Genomic DNA, 23,482 nt, shown 5'->3' on the forward strand with positions numbered 1-23,482 from the left:
CAACTGTATAATAATAATAATATTATAAATCACAAATTTCCAGTGGAATAACTTTTGGTGTTCGCCTTGGAGAACAAACCTGAATTTCTGCTTTAGGATGGGAATAACAAACAAACAAGGGATGTGCAAGTAGGGTATGTCCTCGATTTATGGCTACAATGGAGCCCAAAATCTCTGTTGTAAGCGAGACATTGTTAAGTGAATTTTGCCCCATTTTAGGACTTTTCTTGCCATGGTTGTTAAGTGAATCGCAGCAGTTATTAAGATAGTTACATGGTTGTTAAGCGAAGCTGGTTTCCCCATTAACTTTGCTTGTCAGAAGGTCGCAAAAGATAATCACATGACTTCGGGGCACTGTGACCATCATAAATATTCCTTCCTTCCTTCCTTCCTTCCTTCCTTCCTTCCTTCCTTTCCTATTTCCTTTCTCCAAGCATCTGAATTTCAATGATGTGACCTTAGAGGATGGATGCTGCAATGATTTTAAGTGCGAAAAGTGGTCATAAGCATTCAGCCAGTTTGCACCACTTCGGGAGAACCAGTTAACTTTCTGAGCAGTTTGGAGAATCGGTTGTTGGAAGAAATCATTCAGGCACAGAAGCTGTTAAATTGTTTAATCCCACCACTGGTCATAAGTCACTTTTTCCAGTGCTGTTGTAACTTAGAACAGTCACTAAATGAACTGTTGTAAGTGGAGGACTTCCTGTACTTCTTTGCAATGCTTCTCTTTCCTCTGCTGTTCAGAAGACTTTTCCTCTGTTGTCTCCCCTTAATATTTGGGTCCGCCTTCCCTTTCTGCCGCCTCTGTTTCTCCTTGTGTTCATTCTCGGTTGTGCGGTCTTTTGCCCTCCAGATGCTCTCCTGGCTGATCTTGAGACCACCACTCTATCTCCAAACGCCCCGTTCTACTCACCGACTCCGGGGGATCCCACAATCAAGAGAGGACTCCAGTCTCCAAGCCAACAACTTCATCTTACAACTCTCAGGTGGGTTGAGAGTAGTGGAAGACAACTGTATCAATTCATTTGTTCAGTCTAATCCAGTGTTTTTCAAATTGAGTGACTTTAAGACGTGTGGACTTCAACTCCAGAATTCCCCAGCCAGCAAAGGGAATTCTGGGGGTTGAAGTCCATACATTTAAAAAGTTGCTAAATTTGAAAAAACACTCAGCTACCCGCTTAAAGTGCTGGAACTGAGGGGAAATAAATTCTCGGCCAATTAATAGCATCATGCTATCCTTCTTTCTTTCTTTCTTTCTTTCTTTCTTTTTCTTCCTTCCTTCCTTCCTTCCTTCCTTTCCTTCTTCCTTCTCCCTTTCTTTCCCCACTCTCTTCTTTCTTTCTTTCTCTTTCTTTCTTTTTCTTTCTTCTTTCTTTCTTTCTTTCTTTCTTTCTTTCTTTCTTTCTTTCTTTCCCTACCCCTCTGTCCCTAGATTGGCAATGCAGTGGATCTCTCTTGTCTTCCTAGGCTGAAAGCCTTTCCATTCTAAATTGACTCTATAGAAGGCAGAAATAAACCGGTAAAGCTTTCTGAGGCCTGAAGATGAAGTTTCATTTCCTGCTGCCGGTGTCTTTCATGACAGCAAGTCCTTGTTTTATTAAAACAAAAGACGGTCACTATGATTTCACCGTGGTACACCAATCCTTTTCTAACTAAAAGACCCATCAGCACTGTTATCGTAATCAGCTATTCTTGAAAAATAAATAGCTGCTTCTGCTTACTTCAAAGTTATTCTGGGTGTAAAACTATCCTGGGAGTTGCATAGAGACGATAGATTTGTGGTTAAATGTGTGAAATAAGAATCTTGGTGGGTTTCCTCCCCCCACCCACACTTCAGACAGTCTTACTTTGCTCTTTGCAATTGATAGGCATTATGGTTAGGGGTTTCAATGCTATTCCAGTAATCTTCGACCTCATACCTTCTCATTTCTCAAGTAGCTTTTTAAAAAAACGAAGTTTATTCAGATACAGGCTTTTTGTCTCCTTTTGAAGGACAGCAGCACACGTAGGGGTGGGATTGAAAATTTTTAGCAACTGGTTCTCTGCCCAGTTGCTCGAGGGGGGAGGCGGGGCGTCATCATGGGGGCGTGGCCTACTCAGCTTCCTGCACCATAATGGGGGCAGACCCATTTTTTGCCCTCCCTAGGCTCCGGAGGCTTTCCTCGAGCCTCCAGGAGAACGAAAACGACCTTCCACGGGTTCTGAAGGCCCTCCAGAGGCTGGCAACAGGGCTGTTTCTGGACTCCCGGAACTTCGGGGAGGCCCATTTTTCGCCTTCCCACAGCCTCAGCATGCACCCTACGGTTACCTGGCATGAGTGAAAGAGTGCAGAGAAAAGCAACAAAGATGATTAGGGGACTGGAGACTAAAACATATGAGGAACGGTTGCAGGAACTGGGTATGTCTACTTTAATGAAAAGAAGGACTAGGGGAGACATGATAGCAGTCTTCCAATATCTCAGGGGCTGCCACAAAGAAGAGGGAGTCAAATTATTCTCAAAGGCACCTGAGGGCAGAACAAGAAACAATGGGTGGAAACTAATTAAGGAGAGAAGCAACTTAGAACTGAGGAGAAATTTCTTGACAGTTAGAACAATTAAGCAGTGGAACAGAAATTGCCTCCAGAAGTTGTGAATGCCTCAACACTGGATGTCTTTAAGAAGATGTTGGAGAGCCATTTGTCTGGAACGGTATAGGGTTTCCTGCCTAGGCAGGGGGTTGGACTAGAAGACCTTTGAGGCTCCTTCCAACTCGGCTATTGTATTGTATGATGAATGGGCCGTGTGAAAATTCCTGGGAGGGGAGAGGCAGGGCAGGCAGGGCCAGCCAGTCCTTCCCACTACTGGTTCGGTGAACCAGATTCAAAATTACCATGCAGTTCGCCCAACCAGTCCAAACCAGCTGAATCCGCCCCTGCCCACCCGGGTAAAACTTCATTTGAAGGAAGATGGATTAATTGTACAGGTAGTCCTCGACTTACAACCATTTGTTTAGTGACCATTTGTAGTTACAGTGGCACTGAAAAAAGTGACATGGCTTTCACACTTACGACCATTGAAGCCTCCCCATAGTCGCATGATCAAAGTTCAGATGCTTGGCAACTGGCCTGTATCTATGACAGTGGCAGCATCCTGGGATCATGTGGTCCCAGTTCTGACAAGTAAAATCAACTGGGAAGCCAGTTTCACTTGGCCACCATATTACTAACTTAAACAACTGCGGTAATTCAGTTAAAAATGTGATAAGAAAGGTTGTAAAATGGGACAAGAAAGGTTGTAAAATGGGACGGAACACTTAACCTCTGCTTTGCTTAGCAACAGAAAATTTGGGCTCATTCTGAGTGGGGGGACTACTTCTATGTGTTAGTTTCCAGCCTTGTGCCTCCCTCCTAAAAAACCAGTCTCTGTATTTATTAATTCAGCAGATCTGTTTCCCCTCTGAAATTAATTTCTCTGACAAAATGCAGAGAATGCAGCTTCATTCGTGGTGTCTCTCTGCACTTCCACAGATCCAAATGGGAATTTAGCCCAGTTTTCTATAATAGCCGCACATGCATTTTGATCCAGCTGCCCCTTTATGAGCAAATTTTTCCATAAACCTATAAAAGCTTTACATTTTAGAAACCTACAAAAACTTTAAGACGTTTCCAGTTTCCAGGGGCAAAGAACATAATGTTCTGCCTTTGGGACTCTTGGAAAAAACCCAAGTGGTTGGAATTTTACCGCAAGTCTCACTGGTGTCTGGCAGAAGCTCCGATGATATCATGGCATAATGATGTCATCACACAAGCGATGTCATGATACAAATGACATCACCCATAGTACTTGTGGCAATTGGGTGCTAATGGAATAGAGTTCTACTACAATTAAGGAAGTCGACTGCTTAGATTAGTGGGCCTATCATATTGCTCCTAGCTTTACATTCAGGAGGGAAAAAAACATCTGGAGACTTTAGAGCAGGGGTGGGCAATTAATTTTCCCAAGGGGCCACATCAGAAACTGGAACTGTTGTGGAGGGCCAGGCTAATAGAGCTCTGAAGATGTGAAGGGATGCACGCACATCCATAAATTGAAAAAATATTGGCAGCGTCCTTCAAAGTGAAAAGTAATCCATGTGGGCTGGACAAGGATGGCCAGATGTAGCCTGGGTCTGTTTTAGAGCAATGTTTTTCAACCTTGGTTGAAAGTTTTTCAACTTTAACATGCTCAGACTTCAGTTTTCAAGTCTTCTGCTGTTCTTTGCTGCAGAAGTTGCATCATTCAGACTAAGCCGAAATTCTTACTTGCCTTCTGAGTCCAGTTCTATTCCAGCTCTGCTTTATATAAGTTGTATCATCTTGTTTTTTTCAGGCTGGAAAAGCAGCCATGCCGGTTGATCCAATCCCAACACCACCCCTGCAAGGCGGGAGCGACAAGGAGCATCTCTACAGGTAAATCGAAGGGCAGGTTTGCTGAGGGTTTCTTTAACATGTATAGTAGGCACCCTTCGTTTGATTTTATTTGCTTAACCATTACAGGGGGGTGGGGGGAAAGAACCTGAAATACAAAGGGACAGAAATAACTGCATCAAACAGGCCTTGACTAATCTCTGGGAATTCTAAGCAGGCTTGTTCGTCACTGGATGGTAGACCGGTTCCACCACAAAACCGCGGATGACAAAATCGCGGTCGACGAAAGCGCGTATGTGACGTCATCACAGCGCGACGAAAAAGATCGAAAAATGTAAAAATAAAGCAAAACCTTACCCTAACCCCCCCAAACCTAACCCTAAACCTAACCCTAAACCTAACCCTTAACCTAACCCTAAACCTAACCCTAAACCTAACCCTTAACCTAACGAAAAACGTAACGCTAACCCTTAACCTAATGCTAAACGTAACGCTAACGCTCTAACCCTAACCCTAACCCTTAACCTAACCCTAATCCTAACCCTTAACCTAACCCTTACCTTTATGTGAATCGGCTTGCTGTAATTTAATTTTTATTTCAATTTTTCGATCTTTTTTGTCGCGTTGTGATGACGTCACATACGCGATTTCGTCGACCGCGCTTTTGTGGAACGCGATTTTGACGGGTCACGTGGTAGACCACTACGAGGTCCCTACACTAAGCTAGATGTAAAAGTAGAAAAGCCTTTTAAAAGAGAAACCACACTATTTCCATGCTGCTGCCAGGATCACCCTAAGACGCCCAGGTTTCAAGCTTGGGCCTTGAAAACACATGACGATGAAGGTGGTGATGTGGTTTGGGAAAGAGCCAGATGTTGGAAGTCACTCCAGTGCTCTGCAGGGCTGGTCTGCTTGCATAAAGAAAGGCAGACCCTGTTTTTATGGTTTCTGTCGTCCCTGCTGGAAACAAGAGTGAGCAGCTGCTGTTTCTGCTATCAGGGCAGCTGTTAGGTGGCAGAAACACAGCTGGAAACAATCGTCTGCTCTCTTAACAAGGCAGAAGCTTCATATCCAACATCCTGGAGGAAAGCACGCTGTCCCGTCCCCCCGTCTGGCCTTTAAGCTGGCAGGATATGGGGGTCGCAAGCACTGCCCGGGGGATGGAGGAAGAATTGGGGGGGGGGGGGGGGAGAGTGGAGTCTGGAGGCATTTGGCCTCCCTGGGAGCTTTGCCCAGATCTTCTGGCCTCGGTCCAGAGCTTCCATTAAGCGGAGGGATCCTATAAATAGCTGCCACCCTTTCCTCCCCATCTTCCCTGAAGAGACAGGCACCGCATCGCTCTCTTCAAGGTGTGGTGTGAATTCAGACTCCCTCTCTTCCCTGCTTGGAGCTGTCCCCAAAACCTCTTTGGCCGCTCATCCTCACCTCTTTTGCCTCCCACCTCAGTACAGTCTGCAAGCCCCTCTCACCAAAGGCAAAGGAAGCCGCCCCTCCACCCTTCTCCTCCTCCAGCGGGGTGCTCGGAGCCGGGCTTTGCGAACTGGATCGGCTTCTCCAAGAGCTCAACGCAACCCAGTTCAACATCACAGGTGTGTGTGTGTGTGTGGTTTGTGTAGCGGGGTGGGGGGGTGGGGACAGTGCTTCGGATGGCTTTTCGCATGCAGAAACGCTGGGCCTTGGAGTAGTTATTTTGTGATGTACACTTACCTTCTACACCAGCACGTAGAATTCACTAGCGTAGACAGCGTTAGAATAATTGCCCTGTTTATAGAGGGTGGGGGGCTACTAACTTTTAAATTAGAACCTCCATGGACACAGGCATTTTACCTCAGAGAATTAGAAGAAGTTGCAAGCTACCTTCAGGGGAGGGGGGCATTCATGGGTCCTGCCAACCTCCTTGGAAACCTCTTTTCTGTATCGTCCCTCGCGTGATCGGAAGTGGCATCAAACTGGACTGTGAGGCATCGCACCAAGCCGGAATGTCTATTGTTTTTGGCTTGGTGTGATGCGTGAACCCAACCATTGTCATTTGTTAACCGTGATTTATGGTTCGGTGTATTGTGTGAACCCAGCCAACCCAGCGGTGGTTTTTTCAGTAAACCATCGCAAACTAATCATGGCTTTGAGTGCCAATGTTTGCTGTTGTCCAGAAGAGTGATTCTAAAAGGATGAAATCCAACATTACAGTTCCTTCTTCGGTAGACTGGTGTCTTCTGGGTGTGCTGGGCTACAACCCTCATAATTTCTAGCTGGCCTAGGAACATGGTTGTAGGAGACATGGCCCAATACATCTGGAGAACATCTGGTTTGCAGTGGGGTTAAGCATCCTCTTTTCCCAAGTCTGCTTCAGATCCTGACACTGGGCTAACTAGATATGACACGAGAGCAATTCAGAATAAAGTTCTTGATTGATCTTTACGTTATCTTCTGGTTCGGCACCCCTTGTCTCCCCAATACAGGTAGTCCTCGACTTAACAACATTCTCAGAGATCCTTCCCCATCCTGCTTACAGTCTTTTTAGACTGTTGCCTTCTGGCAGAAGATACAGAACAATTAAAACTAGGACCTTACGTCTTCTGAATAGCTTTTATCCCAGAGCTATAATCACACTCAATAATGAACTAAAGGGCCACCATCAATGATCTATTGGACAGCACTACTTGGTCTTGTGTGGATGCTTGGGGGCTTTAGGGGCGGGAATTTTTTTGGTGTGTGTGTATGTTTTGGGGATTGTTATGTGTGTTGGGCCTGGTCTCTGGGTGTTATGTGAATTTCGTTGTATGTGTAAACTGTGTATAAGTACAATGACAATAAAGTAAAGTTTGTTTAGTAACCATTCAAAGTTCAGTGCCACTGAAAAATGTGAATTATGCCCATTTTTCATAGTTACGACCTCTACAGCAATCCTATGGTCACATGATCAGAATTTAGATGCTTGGCAACTGACTCATATTTATGACGGTTGTTGTGTCCCAGCGTCCCAGGCCCTTTTGTGACCTTCTGACTAGCAAAGTCAATGGGGAAGCCAGATTCACTTAACAACCGGGTTACTAGCTTACCAACTGCACTGATTCACTCAATTGTGTTCGTAAGTAGAGGACAAACTGTAGTTCTTAATTTAGCCATTACGGGTAGTCCTCTAGCCATTACGAACACAACTGAGCCCCAAATTTCTGTAGTTAAGTGAGACATTTGTTAAGTGAGTTTTGCCCCATTTTATGACTTTTCCTGCCACAGTTGTTAAGTGAATCGCTGCAGTTGATAAGTTGGTAACCTGGATGTTAAGTGGATCTGGTTTTCCCATTGACTTTGCTTGTCAGAAGGTCACAAAAGGGGATCACACGATCCCAGGACACAGCAATGGTCATGAACTAGTTGCCAAGTATCCGAATTTAATCCCTTGATCACGGGGATACTGCAAAGGTAACTCGGTAACTATGAAAAGCGATCGTAAGTCACATTTTTCAGTGCCGTTGTAACTTTGAACGAACTGTTGTAAGTCAAGGACTACCTGGAGTTTTCAATTTAGCCATTTTATGTATGCTCTGCCTTTTGCTTTGACACTCAACTTGGTGTGGCTGGGATATCACCTTCTTTTATTGTTAACAGAGCAATTTTATTGTTAACAAAGCAATCCTATCGATCAGGTCAGGCTGAGAGAACTGGATTCAATAAGATCTCTGGTTGAGTGAGAATTAAAATGGGATCTTTTCTGACCCTTTCCGGTCTCTAGATTTTGTCAAACATTCAGTACTAGGTAAATAAATCAGGGTGGTCCTTAAAATCCCTTGAGTACAAGTGATGGTTTGTGTAAAATGGCTGTGAAAAGTGGCTCCAGGCATTGCTCTTTGCTGTGGTATCTTGGGTGTTTATTTGCTGGTGGCTGGGGAATTCTGGGAGTTGAAGTCCACACGTTTTATGGTTGCCAAGTTTGGAAACCGCTGATGTAAATACTTCTGGGCTGACATAAAGCAGAGCACCCAGAAGTGCTTCACTTCTCAAAGTTTGTAACTTCCAAAACCAGCCTTAAGGCTGTCTCTCTCGACTGCAACTACCCCGTCTGTTGAACAGAGATGCCTCTACGTCTCAGAAGCTCTCTAAATGCACCTCCCGTTTCCAAGCAGATTTTCCCACCCACATCCAATATATCCCACGAGGCTTGACCTTTCCTTGCAATGGAGCATTTATTCCTTCCTCCATCGGCTTCTATGATTTGCACTTTCCAACATGAGGCAGGTTTGAATGAAGAATGGAAGTTCCTTCTCTGCCCTGGGTGACGTTGCCAGATTTCAGCGCAGCAGGAGGAAGTTGCTTCTTTTTCAACGTATTTCTGCCCAATTTTCCAAGCTTTTTTTTTTTTTTTACCATGTACTTCCTCTCTGGGTGTATATGTGTTTTCCAGATGTTCTTTCATGCCTAGAAGTGTGGCAGTGCTGCCCTCTGATGGCTGATGTGTGGAATAGCACGAGTCAAATATTTCTCCTTCCCTTCCCTTTCTCCTTTCCTTCCTTCCCTTCCCTTTCTATCCCCAGATGAAATAATGTCCCAATTCCCATCCAGCAAAAGCCCTGCTGCAGACAAGGACAAAGAGAGATTGGACGATTCGACAGACGGTACTTCTTTATCCCGGTAAGTGGCAGATATATGGGAGAAACTGAGATAGAATTTGCCACTAGTCCTAAAGAGGTTTGAGAAACATTGTTTTTGATGCATCTAAATACTAAGTAAATCTAAATACTAAGTAAAATTATCTTCTCATGATAGGTAATTAGTATTTCCATTTTATAACCTGGAGCAATGTGTTTCTCCATTGTGACTTTCTCTACTTTAAGATGGGAGGACTTCAACTCCCAGAATTCCAACCGACTTTATGACCTTTTTTTACCACTGTTGTTAAGGAAATCACTGCAGTTGTTAAGTGAATCGTGTAGTCGCTAAGCAAATCCAGCTTCCTTTGGAAGCCAGTGGGAAGACCACAAATGCTGGTCATGTGACCCCCCAGGATTCTGCGACAGTCATAATAGATGCCAGTTACCAAGTTCATGAATTTTGATCACATAACCATACAGATGCTGAGGTGATCATAAGTGGGAGAACCAGTTATAAGTCATTTTTTCATGGCTAACCTTTTTCTCCTCGCCGGCTGAAATCACAGCACACGTGCAGGCCCACATCATAATGCAATGTGCACCGCCCCCTCATATACACACGACCCACCCCTACTGCCCCCCCAGGCATGTTCCATGACACCACCACCCCCGTGCCCCTTTTGGGCCTAGCAGACCTCCCTGAAGAAACAAAAAACGGGGTGGGGGGTGGCCCTCCACGTGCCACCTGTGGCATGCGAGGTTTGTTATTATGGGTTGTAAGTATCATCTTGCCAGTGGGAGGACCATACAATACGTTCCCTTCCCTCCTTTTCATGGCTGTTCCTCTCACAGGTCAACAGCGTCTCCATCTGCCAAGCCAACGGCCACCTCAGCGACTTTGGAGCTGGACAAGCTCATGGCTTCCCTGTCGGATTCCGCGTCCAGAGCAATGTAAGCATGCTGATGAGTTAGTCTTAGGGATGGAGATGAAGGGGGCTCAGTGGTTTTCAGGATTGTTTGAGGGTTGACCACAGTATTGTGCATATAAGGATCTATACAACAGATCCTTGAGTACCAATGGGAGAAAATATTTGTAGTTGAAGTTGAACTGTGGGATTGTTGGTTCTCTATGAGCTTGGTGGTTTTCATTACCAGATTAAGTAACATCATCTGTGCCACTAGGGCACTGGTGTCTAACATGTTCCTGTCACGTGACATATCACAACTTTTTTCTCTTTGTGGAGCTAGGGTGGGCATAGCCTGCTATTCGGCCCTCAGACGCCAGTTTGACACCCTGCATTAGAGAGTGTCAGAGAGAGTAGAGATCCCAACACCCTATCAGCACTGATGATGTTATCTAGTATGGTAATGAAATGTCTACAAGCAAAGCTCGGAGAGCACCAAAGACCCCACAGATATTTCAGTACAAAAGAGAGCATTCTGCAAACCATGGGATTATTTTTTTAAAAAAATCCTTCGTTTTAGTTGCAAAGAAAAGCAGAAGAGTCTGATAAACTATAGAAGCTTTGTGTGTACAATTGTGTGTGTGTGTTCCCTACAGATAGAAATTTTGAGAAAGTTTCAAGATCCTGCATCATTTCCTCCACATAACACATAATTTCTACAGATAAAGTAGAATATTAGTTTTGTCTAAATTAAAATAAATGGCATGAATAAATGGATTGCACAGCAAGCAACCTCTTTGCTGTATGAATATGCACACAAACACGTACACAGAAGCACACAGCAGGCAGGGGTGGGCTTCAAAAATTTCAGCAATGGGTTCTCTGTCCAGTTGCTGGGTGGTCGTGGCCATGGTGGGTGTGGCCTAGTCAGCCTTCTGCACCATGGTGAGGGGAGGGGGGGCATTTTCACTTTTCCCAGACTCCGGAGGTGTTCCTCGAGCCTCTGGGAGGGCAAAAACTGCCTCCCCCGGTTTCCGGCCTTCTAAAACTTCTAGGAGGCCCGCTTCCCCGCCTCCCTGAGCCTCCACATGGGCCCTGCACTTACCTTGCATCCAAAACGGGCCGCGTGGAGACTCTTGGGATGGGGGGGTGAGCGGAGCCAGCTACGGGTGGGACTTGGAAGTTCTCCGAACCGGCCATAATGTTAGCTACGCTAACGTTAGCAGCCCACCCAACACCAGGTTTATTTCCAACTACCTCCTCAGAATGTAATGGCTCTCGATGCCCTCAGAATCTATTTTCCTGAAGTGAAACTACGGGGGGGGGGGGGGGGGAACCCTTCTAAAATAATGCTTAAAGTTTATCTGGCCAATTTTTTTGAGCCATGAATTAGATGTTCTGGTGTTTTTTTTTTCCCCAGCTATGCTGGGCACCATTCTAACTTTATTTGACCAGAGCAGGCAGGTAGTTCTCGATTTACGATCACAATTGAGCCCCAGATTTCTGCCGTTAAGTGAGTTTTGCTGCATTTCATTATTTTCTTTCTTGCCACAGTTCTTAAGTGAATCCCTGCAGTTTTTTTTTTTTAAAAAAACAACCAGTAACACTGTTTTTAAATGAATCTGGCTTCCACATTTACTTTTCTTGTCAGGAGGGCGCAAAAGAAGATCACGTGACCCCCCAAGACACTTCAACTATCATAAATATGAGTCAGTTGTCAAGCATCTGAATATAAATCCAATGACCATGGGGATGCTGCAATGGTGATGTTTGAAAACGGTCATGTCACCTTTTTCAGTGCCTTTGTAACTTCAAAAGGTCCCTAAAGGAACTGTTGTAAATTCACATCATTTTCTCCTAACACAAAAGAAAACAATTCTCTTAAGGTTTCTGGAGATCGGCTTTGAAGCCTTGCTACAAATAATAGCAATAGCAGCACTTAGAATTAGCACTTATATACCGCTTCGTTGTGCTTCACAGCCCTCTCTAAGCATTTTACAGAGTCAGCCTGGGTCCTCTGGGTCCTCATTTTAACCCAACTCGGAAGGGTGGAAGGCTGAGTCAACCTTGAGCCTGATGAGATTCGAACTGCCAAATTGCAGGCAGACGGCAGTCAGCAGAAGTAGCCTGCAGTACTGCACTCTAACCACTGCGCCACTGCGGCATAATAAGAGAAGTAGCAATTGATAACATTGTTCATACATGACTCTTAACTACCTTGTGTTTTCCTAAACTTTTAGCTTCCAGGAGTTTCTGCTCCCACCACAGCTGCCACCACGACCACCATGGTGCCACCAGCACCTGCTCCCGCCCAAGTGCCCTCAGCTCAGCAGCCTGTGGTGTCATCTGTTTGCCCAGGCCCCACGGCTATGCCCCCCAGATGTCCCCAGGCCAGCCCAGCGGGAACCTGGATAGCATGCTCGTGATGCTGGAGTCGGATCTCAGCCGCCAAGGCATTTCTACCACAGCTAAGGGGCTTTGTGCTTCCTGTCAAAAACCCATCGCCGGGCAGGTCAGCGTCGTCTTGTATGTGGGGTCAGATACCTGGGTAGATCTGATGGGTACAAGCAGGGAAATCAGGAAGAACCAACGTTGCATCTGGAAGTAGTAAGACATTAGCCGAACAAAATTTTTCCCGTCTGGTGAATTTTTAACTGCTATGGAATCCTTCTCCACTTTCCGTGTCCTTCTGAATTGTCATAGAAGGCTGAAGGAGGAATTGCTGACCCTCCCTATTGCTGTAATTTGGATTTAGGCTTACCGTTTTTCAGAGTATAAGACGCACCAAGATTTTGAAGAGGCAAATTAAAAAAAAAGTTTTGCATTCTGCAGACCTCCCAAAACGGCCCGTTTTTTTGTGAAAATGGGCCTTTTTTTTTTTTTACAAAAAAAGGGCATGCATAGCCTTTAGGAGTCTTGTAGAGTGTTCCTGGGGTGGGGTGGGGCTGGTCCCCCACAAAACTAGCAAAAAATGGCCCGTTTTTGCTCATTTTTGCCCGGCCCAGGCCTCAGGAGCACTCTACAAGCCTCCTAAAGGCTATGCACGGCCATTTTGGTGAAGGGGGGGGTTCAGGAGGCAAAAATGGTGGTATTCAGTGTATAAGACACACCCAGATTTTTAGCCTCTTTTTTTGAGGGAAAAAGGTGCATCTTATACTCCGAAAAGATGGTAGGTTTTAGACTTAGGTTTATATCTAGGTTTAGATCAGAGGTGGGTTCCTACCGGTTCGGACTGGTTCGGCCAAATAGGTAGTAACTCGGCTGGACACGTGACCCTACCAGTTCTATCCCGGGTGCCGCCATCTTTATTTTCTGTTCTGCACATGCGCAGAACAATTTTCACTGAAAAAATGTAATTCCCACCCTTTTTTAATAGTGAGCACATGCCAGTCCCAGAAAGATCCCAGAGATGGGCTGTTTTTTGCTAAAACTGAGGCCTTTTCCCCTTCTCCCAGCCTCCAGAAGCAGTATGCAAGCTTCAGCAGGGCTGGGGGAAGGGAAAAAATGCCCCTGTTTTTGCCAAAAAAAAAAAAAAGGCCTGTTTTTCGCCAAAACGGGCGTTTTTTTCCTTTTCCCAGCATAGCTGAAGCCTGCAGAGTGTTCCTGGGGCCTAGGGAGCACATTTTTTTTTCCTTACTGGGTAGTTTGCAGGCACTCCCTTAGCTCCCGCGAGGCTGGAGCCTCCCCTCCCCCCCGTGAAAATTTTTACCACCATTTCAGTGACCATGCCTTGGTAAGGGGGCATGAGTGACATCAAGTTGGCCACGCCCACTCAGTCACATGCCCCCTATCTAGCCACGCCCACCAAACCAATAGAAAAAAATTTGAAACCCACCCCTGGTTTAGATCAATGAGGCTAAAACACATCAAGAATGGTTGCTGGAATCAGATATAGTGTCTAGTTTAATGAAAAGAATATTCTGGGTTTTAAGTCATTTCATCTTTCTTCATTTTAATCTTTAACTTTGTACTTCTGTTTTTATGATGAAAGCTTCCAAGAGTCGCCCTGAGAGACGGCAGAAAATAAATTTAATAAATAAAATAACAAATAAATAAACTGCAGTCTGTGGAAGAAGAGAGGAGCAAAAAACTTTTTGGAGCAGAGATCTTTCATAGAGTCAGTTTGATCTGATGCTGGCCTAGAAATTAGGAGACAGTGAATTCAAGTGCTGCATTAGCCATGAAAGCCAGCTTGGTGACTGGGCCAGTCACCAGGAGCAGTGAATTCTAGTTCCCTGGGCATGAAAGCCATATGAGTGGATTCGGGCCAGTCTCCAGGAGACTGTGAGATCTAGTCCCACCTTAGGCCTGAAAATCGGCTGCCTGGGCCAGTCAATCTTCCTCAGCCTAGCCCACCTCACAGGGTGGTTGAAAATAGGAGGAGAAAGGTATATGTTGGATATGTTCCCCGCCTTGAATAATTTGTAAAAATAACAAAGGCAGGAAATACAATCAATCAATTTTGGCAGCCCTCAACTTATAACCACAATCAAGCCCAACATTTCTGTTGCTGTGAGATATTTGTTCAGTAAGTTTTGCCCCATTTTACAACCTTTCCTGCCACGGTCGTTAAGTGAATCACTGCAAGTTGTTAAGTGAATCTGCTTCCCCCATGGACTTTGCTCACCAGAAGCTCATCGCAAAATGTGATCACGTGACCCTGGCACACTACAACCGTCATAAATATGAGCCGGGGATGTCAGCATGGGGATGTCACAATGGTCGTAAGTGTGAAAAACGGTCTTTTCCGTGCCATTGTAACTTCGTACGGTCACTGAACGAACTGTTCTGATTCGAGGACTACCTGTAATGTCGCCGTCTCATGGACAGTTGTTCACGGGGCCTTCTTTCTTCCATTTTTTCCCCTCATCCAGGTGGTAACTGCCTTGGGGAGTACTTGGCACCCAGAGCATTTTGTCTGCACTTATTGCCAGAAGGAGATGGGAGGCAGCAACTTTTTGAGAAGGACGGCGCCCCTTACTGCGAGAGAGATTACTTTCAGCTTTTCTCTCCCCGCTGTGGATTCTGCAACGAACCCATCCTGGATGTGAGGTTTTTTTTTCCTCCTGCTTGAAAACGTGTGGTGCAGTTTTGAGCAAGTTCTGTATGTGTGTGATCTGTGTGTGATTTTTCTGAGAGTCCAATCTTGAATGTGGGTTTTGGGGGTCTGCTCATTCATTTCACCCTTTTTCTCCTCAAGGGCCTGAAGTGCTGGATAGCAGTAGAGAGAGAGAGCTGTGCAGTTTTTTTCTTTTATTTCACACCATAAAGCTGTTAAAAGGGCCTTCCCTGTGTTTCATTCTCTGACAGGGTTAGAAATCACTGGGTGTTGTGTTGTTTGCAGGGCAAACACCTGCAGCTTTCAGTTCCCGAGGGTAGCATGAAACGTGACATGGCCGTAATGGAGGCCAGAATTACAGTTATAAATCATGGCGATCGTTCATGGGTCACCACCCAACAATTCGCCTTGGCCAACTCGCCACAGGTCAACTCAAAAATTCAGTTTAATTATTTAAAAGTCATTTTAATTTTTGTCATTCACATTTCACTTTGTCCCTCTTTTGGCATCCTTTCTTTAATTATTCTATTCCACCATTTCTTGACATTAGTGTAACTCCTGTCCGGCAAGTTGGCTGCGTCAAAATGGCCGTGGCCAGTTGGCTGCAGTGAATTGTCCTAAATCAGGGGTGTCAAACTCAAGGCCCGGGGCCCGGATCTGACCCACGGGGTGCTTAGATCTGACCTGCAGGGCCACCCTGGAAACAGTGAAGGACCGGCGCATGGTGCTTCTATTAGCAATAAGGGCTCCCGAGCTGTGTTTCCGGCTGCAATGGCCTCCTGCAACCCTCTGCCAGTGAAAACGGAGCTCTGGAGGGCCATTCTGTTTTCACTGGCAGAGGGTTACAGGGGCAGCCATCACAGCCGAAAACACAGCTCGGGAACCTGTTTTCGCTGGCAGAGCGCTTGGGCCACCACAGGCGCCAACATGAGTGATGTTGAACTGGCCACACACGCACCCCCAGGTCAAACACAACCCTGATGCGGCCCTCAATGAAATCGAGTTTTTGACACTCCTGTCCTAAACCCACCTGACTGCCTGATTTTATCTTTTTTTGCGACACTCATTAAGCCAACTCTGCGGTCTGTAAGCAAACAGGATAGCTTTTTAAACAAACTCATTTTCTTCCATGGAAACCGGAAATAAATGCCATCAACCAATGGACAATAGGATTAGGATTTGAAATTTGCTGTGACATTCACAGGCAGCTTTTATACAGAAGACCTGGGTTGAAACATAGGAGGTTTGAAAAAAGAGGCTTGAGTAAGTTAAAAAGCCTTGGGAAATACAGAGCAGCAATAACCATGTTTAGCACATTTTTGACAAAGTGTTTTTCCTCCCCTTCTTCGGCCTTCCTGTGGTCCATTCAGAAAATGGTGACTGCGCTGGATAAGAATTGGCACCCAGAGCACTTCTGCTGTGTTAAGTGCAGGCGGCCCTTTGGAGAGGAAGGTCAGTACGGCAGCTGGCAGGGGGAGATTTTGACTTGGACCGGTTCTATCCTGTTTGGAACTCTTTAGATCAGGGGTCTCCAACCTTGGCAACTTTAAGATTTGTGGACTTCAGAAGTCTTAAAGTTTGCAAGGTTGGAGACCCCTGCTTTAGATGTGCCTAGCCGGATCTTTCAAGGTGGTTCAAACGTTTTGCCAGGAATTGACGTCACTTGAGTGACAGGTAGTCCTTGATTTACCACTGATCAGCAATTGTCTGAAGTTACATTCAACCTAAGAAAGGGTCCCTTCTGGGATCACGTGATCAAGCTTCAGGAGCTGAGCAATATGGCTGCTGCATTGACAATTCTTTGCAGCATCCTGTGGTCATGTGATCATGTTTTACAATGGTTTTGGTGTAAACGATCAGGGGTGAGCTTCAAAAATTTCAGCAATGGGTTCTTTGCTTGGTTGCTGGGTGGGTGTGGCCATGAGGGCGTGGCCTAGTCAGCTTCCTGCACCACAGCTGTGGGGACGGGACATTTTTGCCTTCCCCAGGCTCCTGAGGCCTTCCGGAAGACCTCCCAGAGCCTCTGTGCAGGCCTTGCACTTACCTTGCCTCCAAAATGGGCCACATGGAGACTCCTGGGAGGAGCATGGTGGGGTGGCAATGGTGGGACATGGTAGGCGAGGCCAGCCAGGTGTGGGAGTTAGGGGTTCTCCAAACAGCCATAACATTAGCTTTGGGTTCTCCTGACTCTGGGCAAACCCATAGCAGCCCACTCCTGAAACCGGTATTTAGTTCTGGTTTCCGGGAAACTTTGCACCATAGAGAACCATTGATTCACTTAATGACTGTGCAGTCGCTTTAGAACTGTGGTATTTGCATAATGGTCCTAATGCTGACGACTACCTGAGGTGATTCTTGACTTATGCCCACAATCGAAACCAAAATTTACGTTGCCAATCGAGAGAGTTGTCAAGTGAGTTTTGCCCCATTTTATGAGCTTTCTCGCCACAGTTGTTAAGTGAATCACTGAAGTTGTTAAGTTAGTAACATTGCTGCTAAGTGAATCTGGATTCTCCGTGGACTTTGCTTGTCAGAAGGTCGCAAAACGTGATCACATGACCCTGGGACACTGCAATGGTCATAAAAATGAGCCAGTTGCCAAACATATGAATTTTGATCACGTTACCATGGGGATGCTGCAATGGTTGTAAGTTTGAAAAAGAATCAGGTCATTTCTTCAGTGACATTCAAACTGACATTAAATGAATAGTTGTAAGTCAAGGACTGTCATAATGGTATGTGGAAAGACCTTGAGAGACAGAAGGAAGAGAGGCTGCCTAGGGAATGATGAGATAAGAAAGGGGGAAACCTGGAGCTGCATAACAGGCAGAGAAATAAACTCCTTACTATGCTGTAAAAAAAGACAGTGGGATATCTGTAGTTTCTCACTTGTTAAATTTTGCAAATGGAACTTTGCAATAATGTGGAATTAACTTGTTTGATTGTATTTTCTGTCTTGATCTATGTTCTGACCCAAGCTTCCCCAAAAAGCACGAGGCAGAGTCCTGGTCCCAACAAAACCCTTTTATTAAGCAAATGTGAATTCTTTTCATTCACATTCAGCAAGGCCTGGCAAACAGTCTTTCAAAGGAATATTTATGACTACAGACCTTATCTATCTTAGAAAGCTGCCATGTAAATGTTTTCCAAGGAAAGACTGGGCACAGTGTCTCTGAAATTCACAGACAGATTCACACTCCTGAAATGAATCTAACAACTGACTGAACGAATTGTTTCCTGCAAAAGTCCACCCCCCCTTTCACTCCTCTTTTATTTCCTGTGGGAGGGGCCATTCACCATCCTGTGGCTTTACTCCAAAATCTACCCTGGTTTCTGAGTTGTTCCTTTCTTCTGGCAGTGCACACTGCACATGCGCATGCTGGGAACAGGCTCCAGCTGTTCCTCTGCCTCACTGCTGTCTAGCTCCATAGGCAGCTGATAACTGCCAGACGGCCTCGGCCCCGTCTCTGCCTCCGGCACAGAGCCCTCATCAGAGCCTTCCCCGGACTCCAGGACTGGCCCATGTTCCTTCCCAACTGCCTCACTGTCCGAATCTGCCACAACAATCTGAGAGGGATGACATAAGTTTGTTGTGTCTACTAAATCAGGAGTAAATCTCTTTTTTGTGTCAGTTAACATTTAAAGTTTGATACTCCAAAAGCCATAGGGAGAATGGCAGAGATGGGATGATGTCATAGAGAAATTTTGGTACAACGTATGACTGGGTTCAATCTTTTTCGCATGCAACACAAGTGTGCAATTTAGCATTATGGTTCTTGTTGGCCTTTATGGACTACTGGTTGCCCACAGAACCGTCTTCCCAACTAGAGTCTCCTCAAATTTTTCGAATTTCATTTCCTGTTGTCCCCACCCAAAGGACTGCTGCCCATTATATGGCTTGAGGCCCACCTCAATTGGAGGGCTCCTGGTTGGAGAACGTTTGTGGTGTCCTTAAGTAAATTTCCACAACTTTAGCATTGCAAAGGAATTCTGAATCGGGCCTTGTGCAGTACTACTGATAGCCCTTGGGTGGCAGTGAGCTGCACCATTTTTGGTCCCTTCCCTATTGACTCTGTCTCCCCCTGCAGGCTTTCACGAGAAAGATGGGAAGCAGTATTGTCGCCAGGACTTTTATGAGCTCTTCTCCACTCGCTGTCAAGGGTGCAGCCAGGCTATTTTGGAGAACTATATCTCGGCTCTCAACGCTTTGTGGCATCCAGAATGTTTTGTTTGCAGGGTAAATATCAGCTCTGGGCCAGGGTTGGATTGTGTGCAATTTCGTCAGGATGGTTAGAAAACCAGAGAAGGGAAATGGTTTTAGTCACTTTGAGTTCTCAAGATGAAAATGAAACTGACCGGTTGTGGTTATCCTCTCACCGTCTTATAGTATTAATTTTGCCCTAGCCGCAACAGACAGGGAATCTCTCCATGGTGGGCAATTTGTTAGTATCTCTACTTGTGGCTCCCCTTGCAAAGGTGATGATTGTTAGGTGAGAAGAATAATAACGGTTGATTTGATCCTACTTAACATTTGCAAGATGAAGAAAACAACAGTTCAGTGTTAGCTCCTGAAAGCAACACAGGATTTTACTGATGAAATTTATCTTAACTTATGCCAGCTGAAGACGGCTCTGAAATTGGGGGGGAATGTCATATCTCCAAGAACCTAATTTTGGGACTCCTATGCATGTTAAAAGTGTGACTGAGACCTACTGTATCTGGATGTACTCCATAGCTTAGCCTTGAAACAGCTGTGAACTTAGATCTTGATACAGGTAGTCCTTGACTTATGACCACAATTTATTTATTTATTTGTTTGTCAAACATGTACAAGATATCAGGTATAAGTATAAACATGGATGTGAACAAAGAAAATGAGTACAAATAAGTGGGAACAGTAGGACAGGAACAGTAGACACGCTGGTGCACTTATGCACGCCCCTTTACAAACCTCTTAGGAATGGGGTGAGGTCAACAGTAGACAGTTGAAGGTTAAAGCTGTGAGGGTTTGAGGCTGTAACAATGGAGTCAGGTAGAGCATTCCAGGTGTTGCTGAAATCGTATTTTCTGCAATCGAGTTTGGAGCACTTTACCTTGACTTTGTATCGATTGTTTGCCAAGTATTATTGTGGTTGAAGCTGAAAAAGTCGTTGACAGGTAAGACGTTGCTAATTTCTGTTGCTAAGTGAGACATTTATTAAGTGAAGTTTGCCCCGTGTTATGACCTTTCTTGCCACAGTTGTTAAGTGAATCATGTCAGTGTTGTTAAGTCTGGTTTCCCATTGACTTTGCTTGTCAGAAGGTTGCAAAAGTTGATCACATGACCCCAGGACACTGCAACCGTCATAAATATGAGCCAGTTGTCAAGCATTTGAACGTAAATCACATGGCCATGGGGATGCTGCAGCAGTCATAAGTGTGAAAAACAGTCACAAATCCCTTTTTTCAGTGCCATTGTAGCTTTGAACTGTCACTAAACGAACTATTGTAAGTTGAGGATTATCTATACATAATGCCATCTAAACTAGAATGCACAGCACAAATTAAGGGGAAAATTCTGCCGTCGGGCAGAAATGGATTTTTGGGTTGAATTCAAGAAGGATAAAAGGCAAGGAACTTTTATTTTGAAAAATGAAAGATCTGCCCAAATTAGGAAAACCAGTTAAGATATTTACTAAACAAAAATTAATTTAAAAACAAATAAGGAGTGTCATATGGGTCTACTTGGCAAATTTTGGACAAATCCCGGCATTTCTCATCTTCTAAAAATTCAGCCTAAAAATCAATTTCTGATGAAGCCTTACTTGGAGGCAATCAAATCCCACAGATTGTGAACCAGTTTAGATAGATTGTGTGTCCCATCTGCTGCCTGCCAGACTTCAAGCCTTTCTAGTCATCCTGGCTGGGGAGATGAATTGTATGCCGAAAGAGACCCAGGTAGGGGAGTGGTGTGTGTAGGAAAAACATGTGCTCTGCATTGTGTGAGATTTTGCCCAGAGTGCAGAAAAACCTTCGGAAGGAATACAGGGGTGGGGTTCAAAATTTTTAGCAACCGGTTCTATCCCCAGTTGCAGGGTGAGTGTGGCCATGGTGGACATGGCCTACTCGACTTCCTGCACCATGGGTGGGGGCTATTTTCACCCCCCAAGCTCCAGAGGCCTTGTTTGAGCCTCCGGGAGGGTGAAAATGGCCTCTTCTGGGCTCTGGAGGCTCTCTGGAGGCTGGAAAAGACCTGTTTCCAGACTTCCAGAACTTCTGGGAGGCCCATTTTTCGCCCTCCCAGAGCCTCCGCACGGGCCCTGCACTTAACCTGGCATTCAAAACAGGCCATCTGGAGACTCCTGGGAGAGGCAGTTTGGGATAGGTGGGGCCAGCCAGGATGTAAAATTAGCACCTGGCTCACACGAACCCATCTGAACTGGCTGAATCCCACCCCTGGTTAAGGAAATGTAGCCTTGTAGATCCATATGGAGTTAGAGGTTGTCTTCGACTTATGACCAAAGTTTGTCCTTGACTTATGAAAACAATTGGGACCAGCATTTCCATTGCTAAACAAGGCAGTTGTTAACGGAGCTGCACCCAGTTTTGTGACTTTTGCCATGGGTGCTAAGTCAATCGCTGCAGCTTTTAAGTGAACTGCACGACTTTTCCAGATCCAGATTCCCCCACGGTCTTTGCCTGTTGGAAGTCAGCTGGGAAGGTCCCCAATGGTGACCACATGACCCTGGGATTCTGCAACCATGATAAATACAAATGCACAAATTTTGATAGGGTGACCATGGGGACACCGTGATGGTTATAAGAGCCAGGACTGATTGTCCCTTTTTTCAGTGTCATCTTCACTTGTCACTAAAGCGAATGATTGGTAAGTTGAGGGACAACCTGTACAGGTGGCTTTCTTTAATTCCCTCATGGTTTGCTCTATGTTCTAGGAATGCTACACCCCATTCATGAATGGCAGCTTCTTTGAGCATGGTGGACGCCCCTTCTGCGAAATCCATTACCACAAGCAAAGGGGCTCGCTCTGTTCTGGTTGCGAGAAACCCATCACCGGCCGCTGCATCACCGCCATGGGCCGGAAGTTCCACCCGGAGCATTTCGTATGCGCCTTCTGCCTCAAGCAGCTCAACAAAGGCACCTTCAAGGAGCAGAACGAGAAGCCCTATTGCCACCCTTGCTTTATCAAGCTCTTCGGGTGACTGGGAGGGGTCCTGGCCTTGCTGGGGTCAGGCCACGCCTCCTGCTGGCGTGGAAAGGGGGGAGGGCCCATCATCAGCTTTTGAATGAGCCGCACCCACTGCCATGCATGGGAGGGTGGGAAATACCTGTGCCTTAAGGGGCCCCAACCCTCAACCTGGGAGCCCATCCACCATTGCCAAAAACCACGCCTGTAGATCAGAGCTACTCGCAAAGCAAGCAATGAAGGAAGCAAGTCGGATCTGCTCCCATCCTTCTCAGGAGCCAGGCCTCTGTTCCCGCACAAGCAGCCAAGCGTTATCCCCCACCCAATACCAGGCCACTTTTAAGCCACCATTCCCCCCCCTCCAGCACCAGCACTTCTGACAGGAGGCCCTGCCTTAAGCCACGTCTCCAATATCAGCTGGTGAGGTCCTCAGAAGACCAGGATGTGATGCAACCCACCTCTGGTGTCTTTACCTCTAAGTCCAGCTGTATGGGTTGAGTGCTCTGCCCTACAGCTCTTCTCAACCATAAAGCCATCTTGGTGGGAGCCGGTCAGCTCATATCTAAGGTCTTTGGAACATCTGGATATTTTATCCTGGTATTTAATTTGTGGAGAGCAGTGGCCCATCAGTGGTGCAATTCAGACGGTTCTATCCAGTTTGGGTGAACCAGTAGCAGCGGCGGCGGGAGGCTCCGCCCACCCACCCGGACATCATCACATCCTGTTTTTGATGCTCTGCACATGCGCAGACGGTCCTGCGCATGCGCAGAGGTGGTGTGGTCATATTTGCGAATCGGTAGCGAAGGTAAGTTGATTTCACCCTGGGCTCCATCCAGGTCAATCTGAAAGACCTCTTGATCTCAGCACCCAAATTAATTCCATTGCAACCAAAGATCAACAGTAACTCCTTAGCCAACCTCTTATTTTATCGTGTACGAATACAGAAATGTGACCATCCAAACTTTAGTCAAAACTACAACTCCCAGAAGCGTCTGCCAACAGAAAGAGGTGCTACGAAGATGCTCAGGAACGCCTGGAGCTTTCCAACAGTTTATGCACTTTGATGCATTGAGTGGCTCCTTTTGAGACGGGATTGGGTGGGGGGGGCAGGGGTGTCGATATTTCTAAGGAAGTTGGTGGCACAAGGGCCTTTTGTCAACAGTGGGGAGACTGACAAAACACACATGGTTGTGCAATGCTGCAGTTTAAGCATTTGCATCAGACAACCAGGATGCAAGTTTTGCACTGACCCTGCTGCAGGTTATTTTTGCCTCCTTGTGGCCTGTGGTGGAGCTCTGTGGTTTATGGCCTACTGGACTTCCTTGGAGGAAGTTTTGATAAAGGACCAGCTAAAAAAGG

At 45.8% G+C, this 23,482-nt stretch overlaps 1 protein-coding gene across 1 annotated transcript; it reads left to right on the forward strand.

The window, feature by feature from the left end:
• Positions 1-136: 136 nt before the first annotated feature.
• Positions 137-22,823, forward strand: TGFB1I1 (transforming growth factor beta 1 induced transcript 1). The gene is given in 15 exon segments (XM_032236277.1): positions 137-179; positions 854-883; positions 886-986; positions 4,350-4,429; positions 5,834-5,976; positions 8,920-9,016; positions 9,829-9,905; positions 9,908-9,927; positions 12,122-12,257; positions 12,260-12,393; positions 14,756-14,834; positions 14,837-14,928; positions 16,311-16,392; positions 19,029-19,177; positions 21,873-22,823. Coding segments are annotated over 15 exon segments (1,530 nt in total). The 3' UTR covers positions 22,140-22,823.
• The last annotated feature ends 659 nt before the right edge of the window (positions 22,824-23,482 follow it).

This window comes from Thamnophis elegans, chromosome Z (genome assembly GCF_009769535.1).
Source record: "Thamnophis elegans isolate rThaEle1 chromosome Z, rThaEle1.pri, whole genome shotgun sequence".
NCBI lineage: Eukaryota > Metazoa > Chordata > Lepidosauria > Squamata > Colubridae > Thamnophis > Thamnophis elegans.